This window comes from Oncorhynchus keta, chromosome 11, assembly GCF_023373465.1.
Source record: "Oncorhynchus keta strain PuntledgeMale-10-30-2019 chromosome 11, Oket_V2, whole genome shotgun sequence".
In the NCBI taxonomy this organism is placed as follows: Eukaryota; Metazoa; Chordata; class Actinopteri; order Salmoniformes; family Salmonidae; genus Oncorhynchus; species Oncorhynchus keta.
Genome location: NC_068431.1, coordinates 16,304,262 through 16,326,428, shown reverse-complemented (window position 1 = coordinate 16,326,428; position 22,167 = coordinate 16,304,262). Strand labels below are relative to the sequence as shown.

Sequence of the window (22,167 nt, the reverse complement as noted above, 5' to 3'; positions counted from 1 at the left end):
ATTAACTCAGTGAACACATTGGTCACTTTAACACTGAGAGGAGGAATAGGCCGACCTTATGTTGGCATTATAATGCATTGTAAGACTTGGCATAATAATGTATGAGCAAGCCTCTTAACGATTATTATAAAACCGTTTTTCATTTTCCGTGGCTACCTGCCCAGTTGGGGTTCACAGGTCAGACATGCCACGTAAACGTGGACACAAGTGTCGCTCGTGGCGCGGAGTCTGCAGATATTTGTATGCAGCGGGTGACGTCAAAAGAAGTGTAGACTAAAGCCGTTGAAATAGGGCAAGCCGGTAGTGAGAGGCACTCAGAGCTGGAGAATGGAGCACCGCTGCTAGAAGTGGGAACATCCAACGCATGCTTATTCGCGAGCCTAATTCAATAAAGCCCGTCACACACAAGACTAATCTGCAACCGGGCAGAGGCTGGAACTAAGAAAGTCGTTGCGCACCATACACTGAATCGTACATCTGTCGTGGCATATTTGCTGGCATATTTATTTTTCATCGCAAGTGGAATAGGACAGGTAAGAAGGCAATTATGTTTGAATGAGAGAAATTGACAATACTTGTTTGATAATTTAGGGACGCTTATATGTTGCGTGTTATCTGGGCGTTTGGTAATATATGCGTGTGATTGGATAAGACAACTAATGGATGAAGAAGACAAATGCGACAGGATTTTTTAATCAGTTTTCTGAATAATTGAGAAAATGTGTATTAATTATGCAGTATAGGCTACTCCAACATTCCCTGTCACAAAAATGGGTTTTAACCCATTTAAATTTAATTCTCAACACATGGGTGGGATGTCAATGACATGAATGGTACTATAATACCATACCATTATAAATGTTGGGGTAGACTATTCTCCTCGGACAAAGCAGCTTTTATAGTTAATAACACGTTCGTTTTAGGTTGACTAGCATACGTTACCAATATTATTATAGTCTGTCAGATAGGCTTCTACTACTGCGGCTTTCTTAACGGTTTATGTTTTAACTTAGGCTATCAACACAGATTTGATTTATTTTCCCACAGTTTCACAGAAACATGTTCCGGCCGGGAGAGGTTATACTGGCCCCGTTTTTCTCTGTCTCTGAATTCTGTTTGGATGCCCTGGATGTGGTCAGCATTGCACTAAAATAATATCAATGGGACACGCAGCCACATTTCTGCATCCTAGGTCCGTAGTGTGACTCATTGGCAGTGCACGATGGACTCTCCTGAAACAGTCGGCAGCCCTACTGTATTTGTGTTCAATTGGAGGTGAATCATGAAACGTGCATGGTGAAATTCCTGAACAGGAGAAACGCACGGGTCTTACGCACCGAGGCAGCGTCAAATCCGTGTGGCCATACATTCTGTACACTCTCCAAAACCACTATAATTTTACAGTCAGCCTGTAGGCTATAGCTTGTAGCTGAGAAGTTGGAAATCTGTGAGGAAACAGTGTATAGCAACGTGTATGGCTATGGTGTGTAGGAATGACTTTGCGCACTGTCTAGCGGTAACAATGGAGCTGTCCATGGTGCTGAAATACGGCCATTCACTCCTACGGATTTCTTTCAGTCACCGCATACACCGTGGGTGGATCTCCTTTCATTTCAAAAATAAGTTCAGCATTCAGAACACGACGTGCCTGCCTGCAACTACCTACAACTAATTTAGAGCCCTATACGATTGAATGACGACCTGTAACCTTGTAACCTGTCATTTCTGCACGGTGTCTCAGAAAATGTGCAAGGAGATGCTCGCTATGGCTTAGCTTAGGCTGCTGTATTTTCCTTACCCCTTTCTATATTCCCAGTGTTCGTAGCCTATAGCACAACTTAAACTGCATCACGAAGTGACTGACTTGCTGACTGTTTGTTGCGGCTGAAAATCTATTCGTGTCAATAACTTATTAACTGACATTATGGCTCCGTGTTCCATAGATTACTACCGTTGCAGTTCCATGGAAAATAGGATATAATGACTCATACAGACTTCTCCTCCAACAGGAATGGTTAGAGTGGAAGTTAAGCTCCTTTCCAGGCATTACATTCATAGAGATACATTAAAGTGTCCTTTATTTTCCTCGGACAGGCTCTCTGATTTCTGAGTCTTTATTATCCCCGGATTTAATTATCTGATTCCCTCAAAGGTGTTCTCTTACTGCAGTGGGGAATACATGTGCCATTATATTTGTGGTACAGTTCTGCAGAGGGAATGGAGGCCTTTGATTTTTTATTTTTACCTTTATTTAACTAGGCAAGTCAGTTAAGAACACATTCTTATTTTCAATGACGGCCTAGGAACAGTGGGTTAACTGCCTGTTCAGGGGCAGAATGACAGATTTGTACCTTGTCAACTCAGGGGTTTGAACTTGCATCCTTCCGGTTACTAGTCCAACACTCTAACCACTAGACTACCCTGCCGCCCAGAAAGGCTAGTCGCTAGCTGATTAGAACTAGAACTAGAAAATAGTATGATGCTATTCTGTTATTGATCATTGTTGGTAGCATGATGCGAAGCTTAAATGAAGAGTGGGTGTTACATTTGAAGAATTGCTTATTTTTTGTGCTTTGCCAGTCACTGTTTCTGTTCACTGCTCCTGTAATACCATGTTGTTGCTAGAGCACTTAGTTTGACAGATGGGACATATTAGTGAGAGTACCTTTGAATGCAAATGTAGCAGCATTTATTTTTCTATTTGCATTTGCTATTCGTCTGGAGTGGAAACTGATTTACTTACATTATTATTATTATTATATTTTTAAGTCTACAACAGAAACATACATAGTTGCATGTAATATAATTCTAATCACTTTGATGCTTGCTAATGTGCAATAAATGTGTTTGTATAATACATTTACATGACTAATCTATTGACTCACGCACCGATATAGAAACATGATATTAACATGAAATGATGGGTGACTCACTGCCCACAGTGTGCACTAGCAGATCAAACATGTCGTACTGAGTCGACCAGATAAGATGACTTGTTTACTTAACTTATGAAATGACGTTAACAACAGATTGAATAAAAACTGAATGGCTTAGCTACTGTACGACATTGTATTGAGAATATATTGAAAGCTTCAACATAATGAGACTTCAACATTATTACTTCATGGCTATAACAAGTAAGACTCTGAAACATAAGAGACCAATATTAGATGTTCTTTGCGTTTATTGCGTTTTCCTAAGCGCACTGGATCCAATGTATGGTGAATGGCTCGCTGGTTCTTCACTTGACATTCTGATCACTTTTGTTGAACTTTTGGAATGACCTTTTCTACTGCATTACATTTAGAGCTAGCAGTTTGAGCTCAGTGCATGGCCAATACTATTGGAACGAATAGTGCTGTGTGGCTGGCTTGCTGTCTGAATCACAGAATCAGATGAGAGCAGTGTAGGAGGATTGTGATCGGTTGCTTAAATTCATATGTAATAGAGAGAGAGAGAGAGAGAGCTGCACTTCTCCTATGCCAGTTTCACTTGAATTTCACTGGCATATCAGAATATCAGCAAGTGCAACTACTTGATCTGCAAGACAAGACCACCCGGTAGTACGTTATTGCTGTATTCCTTTCGTCTTCAAGTCGTGTAATATCCTGTGGGGTTTTTCTACTTCTCTGGCTTTAACAGGTCACGGTGTGTATCTCTCACTAGCTGACAAGCTGTATGCGAGTTTTAACACCCTTAGGCTATAGACCTGGTCACAGAATCTTGTCAAAGGAAAGTCAATGTCAGCCACGAGAGCAGAGAGGCCCTCTCTCCAGCGAAGTAGGCAGGTGTCTTCTATGGAAGGGAGTAGGTTCTGTGTTATTGTTTTCTGGGTCTTAGAGCTCTGAGTCTCTGTTCTATAGAGATAGAGCGGGGACAAGAGAAATTGTCAGACAATAATTAATTGTAAGGTCTCCCAGAAAGGCTAGTCGCTAGCTACTGAGAATCCTAGTTCCTAGGATTAGAAGTGCTTGACTCTCAAATTATGTTGGATAGCAAGTGTGTCATTAGTGGTTATCTGTGTGCTGTTCGATGTGAAAATTTAGTTACTTGGAGAATTTGCTAATATTTTTGCTTCAAACAATTCTAAACTATGATGATGACCAAATTAGACTTTGCATTGTTGTAAACATTACTCAGCATATTGAGTAATAACATTAAACAATACACCCATCAGAGCTGCTGGTATAGGCCTTGCTGGTACAGGCCTGTCAGCATGCAGTCATGGGCAGTGTCCACAATCTTGCTTGCCTATTACTTATTTAAATTGCATACTGTGTACAAATCATACTACATACTATTTAGAACGTACTGTTTAGTAAAACACGAAGGCAGTAAGCAACACATCTCAGCATAAACCCATCCTACTCAGAATGGGTCATTTAATGCGCAATTGCGTTGATTCCCTCAAATCGTTAATTTTGGAACAGCTAGTACCCTCAATTGATTATCAGCTGTTGTCATACGCAGATTAGTGTTTTTCGTCAGGAATCTTGTTCTGGAGGCAGCTCTGCACTACCTGGCACAGCCACAGTCATAAAATCTGATTTTAAACCTAATTTTAACCCTAAACTTAATCACACTGCTAACCAGAATCCCTAAACTCATACATTTTTACGATATAGACCGTTTTAACTTTGCAGATTGCCCATCTAGCGGATATCGCTTGGTTCATCCCAATAAACGCCAAATACACGTGGGTCTCGAAAAATGATTATCTTCCTCAATAGTTTGCAGCAAATTCTATTAGATTAAAAACCGAAATGAGTACGGCATCCGGGCATTTAAAGCCTGCTACATTTTTTTCACAGGCCCTGAATGCCTACTATATAGAACGCAAGTATGGGTATTCGGACAGAACCCTTTAAGTTCAATACACTGCTTTAGTGTCTGGGGCATTATGGGAAAGATATGGGCCATCTGGTTACTGCCGGTTTACTGCCATTCTTGTCTCTGTTTCAGAGTGCTGGCGTTAAGGCGCTTACACATGCAAAGATCTCATTGACTTCAATGAAAATAGGGCGGCGGGCGGCAAAATCGAGGCAGAGCTGGCTTGTGGCGTCAAAAGCAACAAGCAAAGCGCGCCAGATAGGGTCCAACGCTACGTATAGAGAGCTGGGGGCTACAATACCTCGAGTTTCATTGTATTTTGGCGGGAAGCAGCTGTGAAGCGAGCTGTGGCCTATTGCTTGTTTGTGTTTATGAGAATGTTATTAACAATTCACCTGACACAAGACTGAATCCAAACATTACACAGTTGATTTTATGCGCAATTTACTTTTACTGTACCTTTCGCCGCATTTCATGATAACCAAATCTGAAAAATATTCTCATATATTTAGTAACATGATTTGAATATGTGTGGTTGGTGCAACATAAGACAAAATGTTTTTAAAGGGTTTGATTGGGAGGACTAACTAGTGTCTCCAAGTGGCCATACACCTCTCCAAAGTGTACACAGTTTAAGTATTTTCAATGTACTTATGACATTGAAGGGTATTCAACTGTAGTTAGGTTTACATCCAATTGGCGACAGATTTTCATGCGAAAAGTCTAGAATCCGCATAAATAAAATACGCACATTTTCCCTCCCCCCAGTGGTATGTTTTCACCAAATGGAAATGTGGTCGATAAAAATCACAGCATGATGACGTAGTGCACTCAAAATGTACAATATTTTTTTTATTTGTCAAATGGCTGTCAATATTCGATTATCATGTCACCAGAATAAGACCCTCGATACTTATTGGAAAGGAGAATGAAGATCACCGTGCGCTTTCACCACCCTGTGGTCATCATCATTTATTTCATCTGTAGTCTAATAAACGGCATGGTTTCACCAACCTGTGGTCATCATCATTTATTTCATCTGTAGTCTAATAAACTGCATGGTTTCACCAACCTGTGGTCATCATCATTTATTTCATCTGTAGTCTAATAAACTGCATGGTTTCACCAACCTGTGGTCATCATCATTTATTTCATCTGTAGTCTAATAAACGGCATGGTTTCACCAACCTGTGGTCATCATCATTTATTTCATCTGTAGTCTAATAAACTGCATGGTTTCACCAACCTGTGGTCATCATCATTTATTTCATCTGTAGTCTAATAAACGGCATGGTTTCCGGAGTAGTAGTGAGAGGACTACACACCATATCATCGCGTGACTCCAAGTTAACTTTCCACCGCCATTTCTCGCATAATTCATTTTACAGACACTAAAAGATCCCACAATATCGAACTAACACATTATCTGTTGGCAATTATAAAGTTCTACCGCAGCTTTCTGTTTCCATCACAGAGGTGGTGAATTCTTTTACTATGACTATGCATATAAAACCTGTGGATGGAAATGTGGTTATTTAGGTGCTTTTTGAGCTCCAAGCTGTTGAGGGAGGAGAGCAACCACACCTGTAATTCTTTTGTTTGGAACACAGCCGAGCCCTGCATCCCCGCCTTTAAATGTATCATTTGAAAGCTTGTTTTATCGCCAACATGACTTGCTAAATTATTAAAAATACAGTTTTTATAGTGTTAGGCTTTCAAAAGGCAATTCAGAGAAGCAGCTCGTAATTTTGGTGTGCATATAATGTTATGAGTGCATTCAGAATCGTGGTTCGCAGCAAATTTTGATTCACAATACAACAAACGCACTGTACGCACTGTGGCTCATTCTGTTCAGGACAACCCAGGGTATAACGCCATGTATTCTTGTAACTCTACATCGTGATCATAAACTTTGACCTTGTATATTACATGAGTTATGACATGAGTTTTAGGATATGGAAATGTGAAGTGCACATTTGGCATTAAGGGTGTTTGGCTTATTTCTATGACATCAAAGCACTGAACCAAAATATAAATGCAACATGTAAATTGTTGGTCACATGTTTCATGAGCTGAAATAAAAGATCCCAGAAATGTTCCATATGCACAAAAAAACGTATTTCTCTCAAATTTTGTGCACAAATTTGTTTACTCCCTGTTATTGAGAATTTCACCTTTGCCAAGATAATCCATCCACCTGACAGGTGTGCCAAATGCCGAAGCTGATTGAACAGCGTGGTCATTACACAGATGCACCTTGTGCTGGGGACAATAAAAGGGCACTCCAAAATGTGCTGTTTTGTGACACAACACAAGGCCACAGACGTCTCAAGTTTTGAGGGATTTCTGGTTTTGCACAACTGAAGAAGTTCTGCACAAACTGTCAGAAACCATTTCAGGGAAGCTCATCTGCGTGGTCGTCATCCTCACCAGGGTCTTGACCTGACTGCAGTTCAGCGTCGTAACCGACTTCAGTGGGTAAATGCTCACCTTCGATGGCCACTGGCACGCTGGAGAAGTGTGCTCTTCACAGATGAATCCCGGTTTCAACTATACCGGGCAGATGGCATCTTGTGGGCGAGAGGTTTACTGATGTCAGCTTTGTGAACAGAGTGCCCCATGGTGGTGGTGGGGTTATGGTATGGGCAGGCATAAGCTACGGACAATGAACACAATGGAATTTTTTTATGGCAATTTGAATACACAGAGATACCGTGACAAGATCCTAAGGCCCATTGTCATGCCATTCATCCACCACCATCACCTCATGTTTGTTTCAGAAGGATAATACACAGTCCCATGTCGCAAGGATCTGTACACAATTCCTGGATACTCAACAGACATGTCACTCATTGAGCATGTTTGGGTTGCTCTGGATCGACTTGTACAACAGCGTGTTCTAGTTCCCGCCAATATCCAGCAACTACACACAGCCATTGAAGAGAAGTGGGACAACATTCCACAGGCCACAATCAACAGCCTGATCAACTCTATGTGAAGGAGATGTGTCTAACTGCAGGAGGTAAATGGTGGTCACACCAGATATTGGCTGGTTTTCAACAGATGCATATCTGTATTCCCAGTCATGTGAAATTCATAGATTAGGGCCTAATGAATTTATTTAAATTAACTGATTTCCTTATATGAACTTTAACTCAGTAAAATCTTTGAAATTGTTGCATGTAACATTTATATTTTCGTTCAGGGTATAAAGCCATCTCATCTTGTAACTGTGAATATCAAACATAATGATCATTAACATTGACACGGTATATTACATGAGTTTTATGCACATTTAGATTCACGGTGTTTGGCTTGCTGGTATGACATCAAAGCAGTATTTATTATAATCCTCAATGTCTCTTTCAAAATACACAGGAGTCCTCGTAATTTACCACATTTCCCTCACCCAGTCAACAAAAAATTAGCAGAAGTTACCCATTTAGAAGGAGGTAGGGATGGGGGCAACTTCTTGTCGTGTGCTGTGCTCAAGTTCAGAATGGCTGTCAGTCAAAACCCATACAGCGCTGTGAAGCACAGAGCCAGAGCTCTGATGTCATGTGTAGCATGTTACTGTACAGCCACAAGTGGGTTCTCACCATCAAGTCACATGTATCGACTTTCTCATTATTCCAATCAACATTTATTCACTCACATCAGCGCTGCCATGTCAGTCATTTTTATATGGCGGGAGATTAACAATTCTAATCTAGATTTTTGGCAAAATTCAGGGTCTCCTGATGTTTCGATAAATTGGATGCTTAGAACAAATAAATATATAAAACAGTCCTGCACACATATTTCATGGGAATGGCCTACATTGAAAAGTTTTGGAAAATGGCAAGTTCACTCATCCATAAATGCATCTCAAGTGCAAGTGCGCTGTTCGGCAGCTCACACCATTGGGATGGGGGCCTTTTCCGTTAGGAGGGACATCTACCATGGATCATTAAAATAGTTATTATGACCATAGTATTTTTCAGGGGTTGCTGCAGAGCCCTCAGCACCCCTTTAATTTTTTATTCGTTATTTTACCAAGTAAGTTGACTGAGAACACGTTCTCATTTAAAGCAACGACCTGGGGAATAGTTACAGGGGAGAGGAGGGGGACGAATGAGCCAATTGTAAACTGTGGATTATTAGGTGACCGTGATGGTTTGAGGGCCAGATTGGGAATTTAGCCAGGACACCGGGGTTAACACCCCTACTGTTACGATAAGTGTGCTGGGATCTTTAATTTACCTCAGAGAGTCAGGACACCCGTTTAACATCCCGTCCAAAAGACGGCACTCTACACAGGTTAGTGTCCCCAATCACTGCCCTGGGGGATAGGGATATTTTTTTAGACCAGAGGAAAGCGTGCCTCCTACTGGCACTCCAACACCACTTCCAGCAGCATCTGGTCTCCCATCCAGGGACTGACCAGGAGCAACCCTGCTTAGCTTCAGAAGCTAGCAAACAGTGGTATGCTGCTGGCCCTGCTATGATTATGAGCTCACTTCTTCAATTTTAATATTATGTGGACATAATATATATATTTGGAAGCCAAGCACGAGATGCCAGTGTAACTTTATCAAGTCCAATTTTATTGGTCACATGCACATGGTTAGCAGATGTTATTGTGAGTGTAGCGAAATGTTTGTGCTTCTAGTTCCGACAGTGCAGCAATATCAACAAGTAATCTAACAATTCCATAACAACTACCTAACACACACATCCAAGTAAGGGATGGAATTAGAATATGTACATATGGATGAGCATTGACCGAGCAGCATAGGCAAGATGCAATAGATGGTATAAAATACAGTATATACTGTACATCTGGAATGAGTAATGCAAGATATGCAAATGTCATTATTAAAGTGGCATTAATAAAGTGACTAGTGATCCATTTGTTAGAGTGACCAATGATTTCAAGTATGTATGTAGGCAGCAGTCTCTCTGTGTTAGTGATGGCTGTTTAACAGTCTGATGGCCTTGAGATAGAAGCTGTTTTTCAGTCTCTCGGTCCCAGCTTTGATGCACCTGTACTGACCTCGCCTTCTGGATGGTAACGGAGTGAACAGGCAGTGGCTCGGGTGGTTGTTGTCCTTGATGATCTTTTTGGCTTTCCTGTGACATCGGGTGCTGTAGGTGTGCTGGAGGGCAGGTAGTTTGCCCCGGGTGATGCATTGTGCAGACCGCACCACCCTCTGGAGAGCCCTGAGCTTGTAGGTGGTGCAGTTGCCGTACCAGGCGGTGATACAGCCCGACTGGATGCTCTCAATTGTGCATCTGTACAAATTTGTGAGAGTTTTAGGTGACAAGCCACATTTTTTCAGCCTACTGAGGTTGAAGAGGAGCTGTTGCGCCTTCATCACACTGTCTGTGTGGGTGGACCATTTCAGTTTGTCTGTGATATGTACGCAGAGTAACTTGAAACTTTCAACCTTCTCCACTGCTGTCCCGTCGATGTGGAGAGGGGGCTGCTCCCTCTGTTGTTTCCTATCGTCTAGAAATATCTTCACGCCCAGAATAAAAACCTCAAATAAAGAATTACAGGGGCAGTTTGTAAAAAGTAATCCGGTTTGAAACATCCCATATATTTATTTTTTTGTTCAATCTTACCCAACGCTGCTTTTGATCAAGCAGACAATAGCAGATGACCAACATAAATTTAGGGATATTATTTATTGTTCTGCTGATGGCCCATCAGGTGTCCAGGGTAAAGTTGTCAGATGAATCTAGAATAATATTTCTTGGCAATCAGCTCACAGTCATCTGGACACTTTCCTACCTGTGCAGGTCAGTCACATTCCATCTTTTCATATTGAAAAAATGCAACCGGTGCTTTGGCTACAGTCAGACATTACATATTGGTGTCAATCACTCGTAGTCTAATACTCCTCCAGTCGATGAAGAGCTTGCTGTTGTTCGAGGGGATCGGCCAGAACAAGGCTCAGTGCCTTTCTAATGGCAACTCCTATCCAACAAATGGTGTTTCAGTCTACTTTTCAAGGAATTATCGTACCGCATATTTATCCCCCACAATGAAATCGGGGAGGGGACTGTTGATCTATCTCCGTCCGTTCATTCCTACATTAGTCACAAGCAATATACCAGTCAGCACTGGACCGATCTTGGGAAGAGTTGGGTGAATGATGCATCTTACTATTGTCACAGGCTGGCTCGTAGCCTGTGGAAAAAATGAGGGGACGCGAACAACAGGTATAAGCCAATCGAAAAGGTTCTTTATTGTAAACCAAAACTATTAACTTTAAACAAAGAAAAAGGAATGAGGTGTGAACATATCATAATGTAAGGTGTATGTAAAGTGCAGGGATGCATGAATCTGTGTATGACTGAGTGAAAACAATGCAACAAAAATTCAAAGGAACAAGCGAAACAGAATCATACCTGGAGGAGCAGAGAGAGAGAGAGAGAGAGAGATTAGTGAAGCAGCAGTTTAAATTCCCTGAGCCCAGGTGACTCCAATCACTAACGACCCTCCTCTGCCTGCAGAAGGAACCGCCCCCTCACTGCAGAGGAGGGGCCGTGACACTATAGAGATCCAGCATTTACAAAATTACACTGATTGGCCCAAGGTGGGAGCTATAGTAATTAACAGAAATGTGTTAGTCACGCAATATCTCAATTGGCCTGTTTTTATTTCATCATTGATCATTTGATGCTAGAGCAAATTTAAAGAAAATGAATTATTAGCAGGTTAAAATACTTAAAATAAATAAATTAATACATTTTCTTTCAATTTCTTTGTTTCTTCTCGGCTATTGAATATGTGTAGGTTTCTGATTTATTCATACATGAATTATTAGACTTACATTAGGCTAGTAAATGTTTCAAGTAATCCACCCAACCCTGTTTTATTCTGTCTACAAGGAAGGCAATGAAAGGAGCGCATGCTTCCTGTGACTTGTTCAATCGCATGAAGCTCAGATAATCTTTTATAGAGGAAAATATAGTATAGGCTGTTTTCAAAGAGGTTTAAACAGCCAGCTGTGTGTGCAGGCCACTAACCAGCTGGGGTACACCAACCAGCCTTGTGTCTTTGCGAGCGCACGGACAAAAGAGTTGCATACGAAGGAGTTAGCTTCTTCTGCAGCATTCCTTGTAAAATATAATGCTTTTTGGCAGTGCTTTGCTACACATAGGTGGTGGGCTGAAGCTGAAAAACCTGATGTTGATCGATCCCCATCGAGGATGATCAGATTGTTTTTGTATATGACAGTAAAACATTCTTATGATGATTATAAAACATTTGGGCACCTTCAATTCTTGCACATTTTTTATATTTTAACAGTGTCTGCTCAGGCAAATTTGCTGAACAGCTAAACTTGTAACAAATCAGTACTCCTGTACACACCCTTGTGATCTACGATCTCAACACAGCCTCTTAAAAATGCGACCTGCTGTCTGATGAAGAGGAACAGATATAGCTAGCTCCCAAAGACTGAAATAAGATACATATCTGTTTTCGAGTGTACTTGAAATATGCAGCATATAATACGAATTGTCTTGATCATATGACGAGATACCTCCGTCGACCATTTAGCCATTTTATTGAAAGCTAGCCAATATTACAGTTTGACTAGCCTAGCCAGCTACTGTAAATGTACATTTGTGTTTCATTAGCTATCTGTCAGTGAATTCAAATGTTTTATCAATCATGTTTTTTCAATCATGATTATATATCTAATTTCAAGTATCTCGCTGCAGGCTTAAAGAAACAATCAATCATATACTTTGCATAGAAACCCAAATAGAAACATGTAGGAAGAAAGCGGTCTGTGTGTTGCATATGCATATTAGCCAATACACATGGCATAGCCTACACATATAGCATACCTTGCAATACAATCTTCTCTAAAAACAGTTGTGCATTGTGCTCTGCAATAGATTAACCAGAGTTTGGTTTCTAACCCAGATGAGATCTCAAATAGCAGCTGCCCAATACCATGGTGGGCATGCATAATGATAGAGTCATTGGAATATCAGGTATGGATAATGATAAAGTGCCTGTGGCATTATAGAAATAGCGGATGGGAAATTAATGTTTGAGTTTCATATACTAAATGTTCTGTGAATATGAGTATATTTCGGGGGTTTAAATTCAAAACTTTCCTACTAACCTTCTAAAAGTTGATAATGCCAAAATCTTTCCAATCCATTCCTTATTCTACTAAGTATGACTGAGTGTGAGACATGTTTTCCATAATGTACAGTCCATACACATACATTCAAACAAAGAACACCATCACAAATAGTGTTTCACTATTTGAGTACAGAGACAAATAGCAAAGGTGTCTCTCAGGCAGCATGTTTAGTATCTAAATATAGTGTAACCTAACAGTCAATGTATATCAAGTGCAGTGGAGGGCACAATGCTGCAGTCCAGAAATGAGAGTTTTACCATCTATGCCAAAAGCCTGGGCCTCTGATGGAGACTGTAAAACTGTCATAACACATGCTTCAGTATTCCTCCTCTTCTAGGGGTGCGTGTACCCCGGCCCCATAGTCGTTTTGAAAGGATCCGACCCTGGTCACCAATGTAGCTCACCAATGTTGGGAGAGACAAGTGCCTTAGCAGAATGCAATCTTAAGCTTGTGTGGTCCAAGATGAGAACTCTACCATCTATGGCAAAAGCCTGGGCTCCTGACAGGGGCAATATAATTCTCCCCACTGCATGTTACAATAGTAAAATAATCTGTTCATCACCTGTTAAACTTATTTTACATTGAATATGCTCAAACAAGCACATGTATCTGTAGTTGGTGTTCTTCAACTATAAAATGCACAGGACTGTGTAAAATCCACGAAGAAGACAACAGGCAAATGCATATTTGGTCTCAATTGCTAAACAGTGACGGCAGGTCTAGTTCAAACTGCTGTAGGATGGTTCTCCTCACAGGCAAATGAATTATTATTATTAATCAGCCCATGCTTGGTGAAGAGCACTTGGTTGATCTCTGGGAGCTGGACAGGAGAGCTGAATGTGAGACAAAAGTGAGATACAATAATTCATCAAATAAATAATTACAGCAAAGGTATGTAGTTTGTGAGCTAGAAAGTGAACATCCTGACAGTCTGAGGCAGGGTGCTCTGCAATCATCTTATTCCAACTATTGACAGGCAATGTGGCATTTCTTATTTGTCAGTATGAATGCAATTACTGGTTCCTGCCTTGATGACTGTATTAGCTTTACACTACTTGTCCTATAGATTTTTGTAGTCTTAAATTATTACTTGGAATAAACTGATATCTAAAAACGCTCCTAGTACCGACAATCTGCTCCTGCTAGCAAGCAACACATCTACTTGTTGTAACTAGCTAGCTAACTAGCAAGCTAGCTGGTTGTTGTAATCTAAGCTGGGAGTCATATTACAGCTTGCATTGATGGTATCACATGTCTATGATTAAATAGTTAGATTACACATTTAAAAAAATACTTTACAAGATAGCAGTTCGTCGGACAGATATCTAGCACTCTGTCACCAGCCTACCTTAGATATGGATAACGTGATTGTCAGACCTGATCAGCAGTACACAAGTTTTGATTGGTTTACAGTTTAGTACTCAGGGGCATTTACTGTCCAGCAAGCGAACATAAAGGTAAGTATTTTGAAAAAAGTATTTTGAATGCAATAATTAACATTCCCAACAATCGTAAATGTGTTCAGAATAAATAAATACACACAAGATGTAAAAAACAGCTTTTCCCTTGACAGAGCTCAATCATCTTATAAACTAAAGCAGATAGCTTGCTACTGGGCTGTAAAATCCACCACAGATACACTTCAAAATGGTGGAGATTTGTCACGTTGCTTGGTCATATACAGGTGATTTCAAAAAAGGTCCCTCAAAACGTGAGACATCTGTGGCATTGTGTTGCGTAACAAAATTGTACATTTTAGAGTGCCCTTTTATTGTCCTCCGCACAAGGTGCACCTGTGTAATGATCATGCTGTTTAAACAGCTTCTTGATATGCCACACCTGTCAGGTGGATGGATTATCGACAACATTGTAGTTACTCTACAATTCTAACCAAATTGACAAAGTGAAAAGAAGGACGCTTGTACAAAATACAAATATTCCAAAACATGCATTCTGTTTGCAACAAGGCACTAACTTAATACTGCAAAAAATATGGCAAAGCAATTAACTTTTTTCCTGAATACAAAGTGTTATATTTGGTGCAAATCCAACACATTACTGAGTACCACTCTCCATATTTTCAAGCATAGTGGTGGCTGTATTATATTATGGGTATGCTTGTAATCGTTAAGTACTGGGGAGTTTTTCAGGATAAAAATGGAATGGAGCTAAACACAGGTAAAATCCGAGAGGAAAACCTGGCTCAATCTGCTTTTCACCAGACACTGGGAGACAAATTCACCTTTCAGCAGGACAATAAACTAAAACACAAGGCCAAATCTACACTGGAGTTGCTTACCAAGAATACAGTAAATGTTTCTGAGTGGCCAAGTTCCCATTTTGACTTAAATCTGCTTGAAGAATTTAGAAAATAATAATGGTCATGTGTTGCACAATCCAGGTGTGGAAAGCTCTCAGAAACTTACGCAGAGAGACTCACATCTGTAATCTCTCCCGAAGGTGCTTTTACAAAGTATTGACTCAGGGCTGTGAATAGTTATGTAAATGAGATATTTATGCATTCCATTTTCAGTACATTTGTAAACATTTCAAAAAATCATGTTTTCACTCTCAATATGGAGTATTGTGTGTACATGGGTGAAAAAATATAAATGGAATCCATTTTGAATTCAGGCTGTAACTCAACAAAATGTTGAAAAAGTCATGAAGTATGAATACTTTCTGAAAGCATTGTACAATTCCTAGAAAAATGTATCCTTTTCACCCTGACACCCGCACGATAATGGGTAAAATATGAGATTCCCCCGTTCCTCCCATAGATGGGCAGTTTGATTCCCCATTTTTCTCCCTCTACCAGGATGTCTTGCTCCCAGACAGACTAAATAACTTTTTTGCCCGCTTTGAGGACAATACAGTGCCACTGACACGGCCCGCTACCAAAACCTGCGGACTCACCTTCACTGCAGCCGACGTGAGTAAAACATTTAAACGTGTTAACCCTCGCAAGGCTGCAGGCCCAGACAGAATCCCCAGCCGCGTCCTCAGAGCATGCGCAGACCAGCTGGCTGGTGTGTTTACGGACATATTCAATCAATCCTTATCCCAGTTTGCTGTTCCCACATGCTTCAAGAGGGCAACCATTGTTTCTGTTCCCAAGAAAGCTAAGGTAACTGAGCTAAACGGCTACTGAGAGACTAGTCAAGGACCATATCACCTCCACCCTACCTGACACCCTAGACCCACTCCAATTTGCTTACCGCCCCAATAGGTCCACAGACGACGCTATCGCAACCACACTGCACACTGCGCTAACCCATCTGGACAAGAGGAATACCTATGTGAGAATGCTGTTCATCGACTACAGCTCAGCATTTAACACCATAGTACCCTCCAAACTCGTCATCAAGCTGGGTCTCGACCCCGCCCTGTGCAACTGGATACTGGACTTCCTGACGGGCCGCCCCCAGGTGGTGAGGGTAGGTAACAACATCTCTACCCCGCTGATCCTCAACACAGGGGCCTGTGTTCTGAGCCCTCTCCTGTACTCCCTGTTCACCCACGACTGCGTGGCCATGCACGCCTCCAACTCAATCTTCAAGTTTGCGGACGACACTACAGTGGTAGGCTTGATTACCAACAACGACGAGACGGCCTACAGGGAGGAGGTGAGGGCCCTCGGAGTGTGGTGTCAGGAAAATAACCTCACACTCAATGTCAACCAAACAAAGGAGATGATTGTGGACTTCAGGAAACAGCAGAGGGAGCACCCCCCCTATCCACATCGACGGGACAGTAGTGGAGAGGGTAGTACGTTTTAAGTTCCTCGGCGTACACATCACGGACAAACGGAATTGGTCCACCCACACAGACAGCATTGTGAAGAAGGCGCAGCAGCGCCTTTTCAACCTCATGAGGCTGAAGAAATTTGGCTAGTCACCAAAAGCACTCACAAACTTCTACAGATGCACGATCGAGAGCATCCTGTCGGGCTGTATCACCGCCTGGTAAGGCAACTGCTCCGTCCACAACCGTAAGGCTCTCCAGAGGGTAGTTAGGTCTGCAAAACGCATCACCAGGGGCAAACTACCTGCCCTCCAGGACACCTACACCACCCGATGTCACAGGAAGGCCATAAAGATCATCAAGGACAACAACCACCCGAGCCACTGCCTGTTCACCCCGCTATCATCCAGAAGGCGAGGTCAGTACAGGTGCATCAAAGCAGGGACCGAGAGACTGAAAAACAGCTTTAATCTCAAGGCCATCAGACTTTTAAACCATCACCACTAACACTGAGTGGCTGCTGCCAACATACTGACTCAACTCCAGCCACTTTAATAATGGAAATTGATGGGAATTGATGTAAAAATGTATCACTAGCCACTTTAAACAATGCCACTTAATATAATGTTTACATACCCTACATTACTCATCTCATATGTATATGTATATACTGTACTCTATATAATCTACTGCATCTTGCCATCTTTATATAATACATGTATCACTAGCCACTTTAAACTATACCACTTTATGTTTATATACCCTAAATTACTCATCTCATATGTATATACTGTACTCTATGCCATCTACTGCATCTTGCCTATGCCGTTCTGTACCATCATTCATTCATATATCTTTATGTACATATTCTTTATCCCTTTACACTTGTGTGTATAAGGTAGTTGTTGTGGAATTGTTAGGTTAGATTACTCGTTGGTTATTACTGCATTGTCAGAACTAGAAGCACAAGCATTTCGCTACACTCGCATTAACATCTGCTAACCATGTGTATGTGACAAATAAAAATTTGATTTGATTTATCTGCTGTGGTGACCCACCAGGGACACGAAGCAGATGGGCAAGCCATCCAAGCATTGTAAAAACAATACAGGGAGGCAATCCCCTTGGTAGCCTTTTTCTGTGCTATGAAGACATCCGTCAGTGAAGGTGCTTTCCGAACCTGCTGCAGCTGCAGGCTCATGATATTTCTCCACTAGTAGGCTTGGAGTTTTTATTACAAAGAAAGCCCTTCTCGGTTGCATTGGTTTGGGGCAGAAAACACACACCACTACTGTCACAGATGTTATTTTTCTTTTTGGACTTCCACCCCCCCCCTCCTCTGCAGTGCCTTGCAGGGTGGAAAGGCACTGAAAGGAGACTTACTGTCACTACAGGCCTGTGCCATTTATAGTTACAACAGTGTGCTGTGGCATTGCCTAGGACCGGCTGATGACTTGCATTTGTATTGTTACTTGTCTGGTGGCCCTTACCATTGGAGCTGCACGCGAGCTAGCGAGGCGGCCGGCTGCAGGCTAAAAAAGGAAGTGCCGATGACAGGAGCGTATGAATGAAGCAGATAATCTGCCGCCTGTGGACAGGATCAGTTGGCACAGGAAGGCCTCTGGGGCTGCATGCCTGTACTGCTGTCATGAGATATATTCACCAGGACACACCAAGAAACAGCAGGCAGCAGCAGAGGTAGAGGTAGAGGTAGAGGTAGAGGTAGAGGTAGAGGTAGAGGTAGGCTAGGTGTACTGGAGGTACACCCTGAATACAACAAAATGGCAATGCATGTGTTAGGTTTACAGCCATGCAATGGTTCTGACAACAAATAACTCATGTGTAGTAGAGTATTAAACAGGAGGTGTCAAGTCTTTTGATTCTTGTTTGTACCCTACTCAAGGTCAAGCATACAAATGCGTTTTGAATTGTTGTTCTGTCAAATATATATTTACATTTTATATCCTTTTAGCATTTTGAGGAACTTTAAATTAAATGAGGCTTTAGGTGGAACAAAAAGTAGCAGGCTCGACAAATCTGAATGTGCCAGCTGATTAGTATGCTGCTTGAATAATCACTTTTCCCGAAAGTTTGTTCTCTTTATGAATAGAAAAATTGACCTGGAAGCCACTTAGCTTTTTGGTCTTAATTTAAGGTCAGGCGTTACATTTTATGACTTTGTGGCTGTTCTAGATAGTGATCACTCTGCAGAGCTGCCTCCATAACAAGATTCATGACGAAAAAACTCTAACCTGCCCCTGGCGGAGCTGACGTCACTGCAGCAGCACATTAACAAACTGACTGGCAGATCTCTTTTGTTGATTCATTTCACAAGGGCAAGCTCTCCTCTCCTCTCCCCTCCCCTCCTCTCCTCTCCACTCCCCCTCTCCTCTCCTCTCCCTTCCCCTCCTCTCCTCTCCTCTTTTCTCCCAGAATCCATCAGCCATGGAATGTGGTCCTCGCTCTACAGCCTGAGTGTGTTTACATAGTATAGACCTATACATGGTTGCCGGGAACACTGTTTATTCTTTCATGGCAATATGACAGTCACATCACATCACATCACCAAAAAAGGCTCCTCAGCTCTAAATAAGTGCATCTTATACAGATTAATGAGGTGATGGTAAATTATTATGGCTATGAACCTATGAAAGAGGGACCTGCTCTGTACTGTGTTGTACTGCACTATACTGTTGTAATGCACTGTATAATGCTATACTGTACTGTTCTGTGCTGTGGTATACTCTTCTGTGCTGTGCTGTACTGTGCTGTATTGTACTGTGCTGTACTGTACTGTACTGTACTGTGCTGTACTGTGCTGTACTGTACTGTGCTGTGCTGAACTGTGCTGTGCTGTACTGTACTGTGCTGTGCTGAACTGTGCTGTGCTGAACTGTGCTGTACTGTACTGTGCTGTGCTGAACTGTGCTGTGCTGTACTGTGCTGTATTGTGCTGTACTGTACTGTGCTGTACTGTACTGTGCTGTGCTGAACTGTGCTGTACTGTACTGTACTGTGCTGTGCTGAACTGTGCTGTATTGTACTGTACTGTGCTGTGCTGTGCTGTGCTGAACTGTGCTGTGCTGTACTGTACTGTGCTGTATTGTACTGTGCTGTGCTGAACTGTGCTGTGCTGTACTGTACTGTGCTGTGCTGAACTGTGCTGTATTGTACTGTACTGTGCTGTGCTGAACTGTGCTGTACTGTACTGTGCTGTATTGTACTGTGCTGTGCTGAACTGTGCTGTATTGTACTGTACTGTGCTGTATTGTACTGTGCTGTGCTGAACTGTGCTGTGCTGTACTGTACTGTGCTGTGCTGAACTGTGCTGTATTGTACTGTACTGTGCTGTGCTGAACTGTGCTGTATTGTACTGTACTGTGCTGTGCTGAACTGTGCTGTATTGTACTGTACTGTGCTGTGCTGTGCTGTGCTGAACTGTGCTGTGCTGTACTGTACTGTGCTGTATTGTACTGTGCTGTGCTGAACTGTGCTGTACTGTACTGTGCTGTGCTGAACTGTGCTGTATTGTACTGTACTGTGCTGTGCTGAACTGTGCTGTACTGTACTGTGCTGTATTGTACTGTGCTGTGCTGAACTGTGCTGTATTGTACTGTACTGTGCTGTGCTGAACTGTGCTGTACTGTACTGTGCTGTATTGTACTGTGCTGTGCTGTACTATGCTGCACTGTTTGATGGCACACTATAATATGAGTGAAGGGCAGCAGTCAGTCAGGGGCAGCGGTGTGACAGTTGTTGTCATGTTCTTTTTCCTGACAGACTGACACTGATGGGCTTGCTGTGTATTTGGGCACTTCCTGTCCTGCTCGGAGCCTCTGTCTCTGTCTGCTGGCTGACTGAAGGGCGGAGGAGCATGGATACAGCAAACAGACCAGAGAACCCCTCCCAGGGACCACAGACCAGGGTAAATATACAGTATGCGTCGCTCTCTGTGTATTTCTGCCTCTCTCTCTGTCACTCTGTCTTCTCTCTCTCTCTCGCCCCTCCCTTTCAACCACTCTCCCTCTGTTTCCCTCTCGGTCTCCCTGTTCTTCTGTATAAATCTCTCTGTCTGTGTCTGTTATTCTTCTCTCTGCCTGTTGTGTCTTTAGAAGCCACTCTATCTTTGCATCTGTGACTCTCCTCCTCTTCCTCCCTCTTTCACCCTAGTCCCCCATAAATGATTTTATGCTTTCCATGACATAGCAGGAAACAAATGCCATAAAATGAATCCAAACATACATAGCACAATTTTAGGTAATACAGTTGCATGCAGAAGACGGTGAAATACTCTTCCTGCTCAACATGGGCATTTGAGTGTTTGTCTCCTTTCGTGGTTCTGCATGTGATCTTGACAGAGGGTTGCTTAGATACCTTGCAATCACAGTCTTCATGAATCTTGCCTGTCTCTCTCTCCACCGAGGAGAGGAGGTTCAGTTGGCTGCAGAGTGTGTTCATCAATTACCCCACAAGGACACTCTTTTGTCACACTACCATTTGTCTCTTTGAAATGTTGTTCCAAACAGTTTGCATGTACACACAATTGCATGACAATCACTTCGATGGTGTGGGTTTACTATATAACTTCGAGCCAGACCTAAAAACCCATTAGCTTCCACCCAGCAGTCTCCCCCCACTTTTTCCATGCTGGTCTGGATTCAAGCTTGAAAGGGAAGTGGCATTGCCTGGTCGTAATGAACAGTGTTTTGGTTGAGATGCATGAAGTTCTAATGTGAATTTGCACATTAATCACACAGGTGAAGTCATTTGTCAATTGTTCTACAGAGCATTGTCCCAAAGAGCATGTTGTCCCCCCCAACTCCCACAAACATTCTCCCAATTCTTTGTGAAATGAAGCATGCTGCACCCCCCAAGTCTAATCTCCCAGACTGGCTGGCCCGTGGTGTGACACCGTGCCAAGTTGGCAGCAAGCAGAGGAATCTCATCGCTGAGGTGGTTCTGTTCTGACCTCTTTAAACACTCAATGCAAACAAGACATTCCCAGGCATCCCTATCTAACCCAGGACATGGGAATTCAAAAGTTGTCAATAGGCATTGTAGTTTAAAGTAAACTCTGGGGTGGTGCTGGTGGATTGGACTGCATCAATATACAGCAGAGCAGGAGTCTTCAGAAATGAATAAGAAAATAAAGTGTAGTCAGCCTCCCAGGCCAGTATACACCAGAAACAGTGAGAAATGTAGACAAACACATGTCACTGAAACAATCTATTTTGGCTGGCAGACCAGTAATTTAGGTAATTTACAGGTAATCTCATCAAAATCAATACAACATCTGTAGACTTGACCTTGAAATGAACTTACAAGACTTTTCCCAACGATGCAGAGTAAAAAGTGAAAAAAAGTAGCAATGAATAATATGCAGTGCATTCGGAAAGTATTCAGAACCCTCAACTTTTTCCACATTTTGTTACTTTAGAG

General features: G+C 42.1%; 1 protein-coding gene across 1 annotated transcript in view; it reads left to right on the top strand.

The window, feature by feature from the left end:
* The first annotated feature begins 311 nt into the window (after nt 1–311).
* LOC118390648 (follistatin-related protein 4-like) overlaps nt 312–22,167 on the top strand; it is a 294,535-nt gene continuing 272,679 nt past the window's right edge. Inside the window, exons 1-2 of the mRNA XM_052529604.1 lie at nt 312–533; nt 20,509–20,653. Coding sequence (XP_052385564.1) covers nt 20,519–20,653 — 135 coding nt within the window. The 5' untranslated portion in view covers nt 312–533; nt 20,509–20,518. The remainder of the gene's footprint in view (nt 534–20,508; nt 20,654–22,167) is intronic.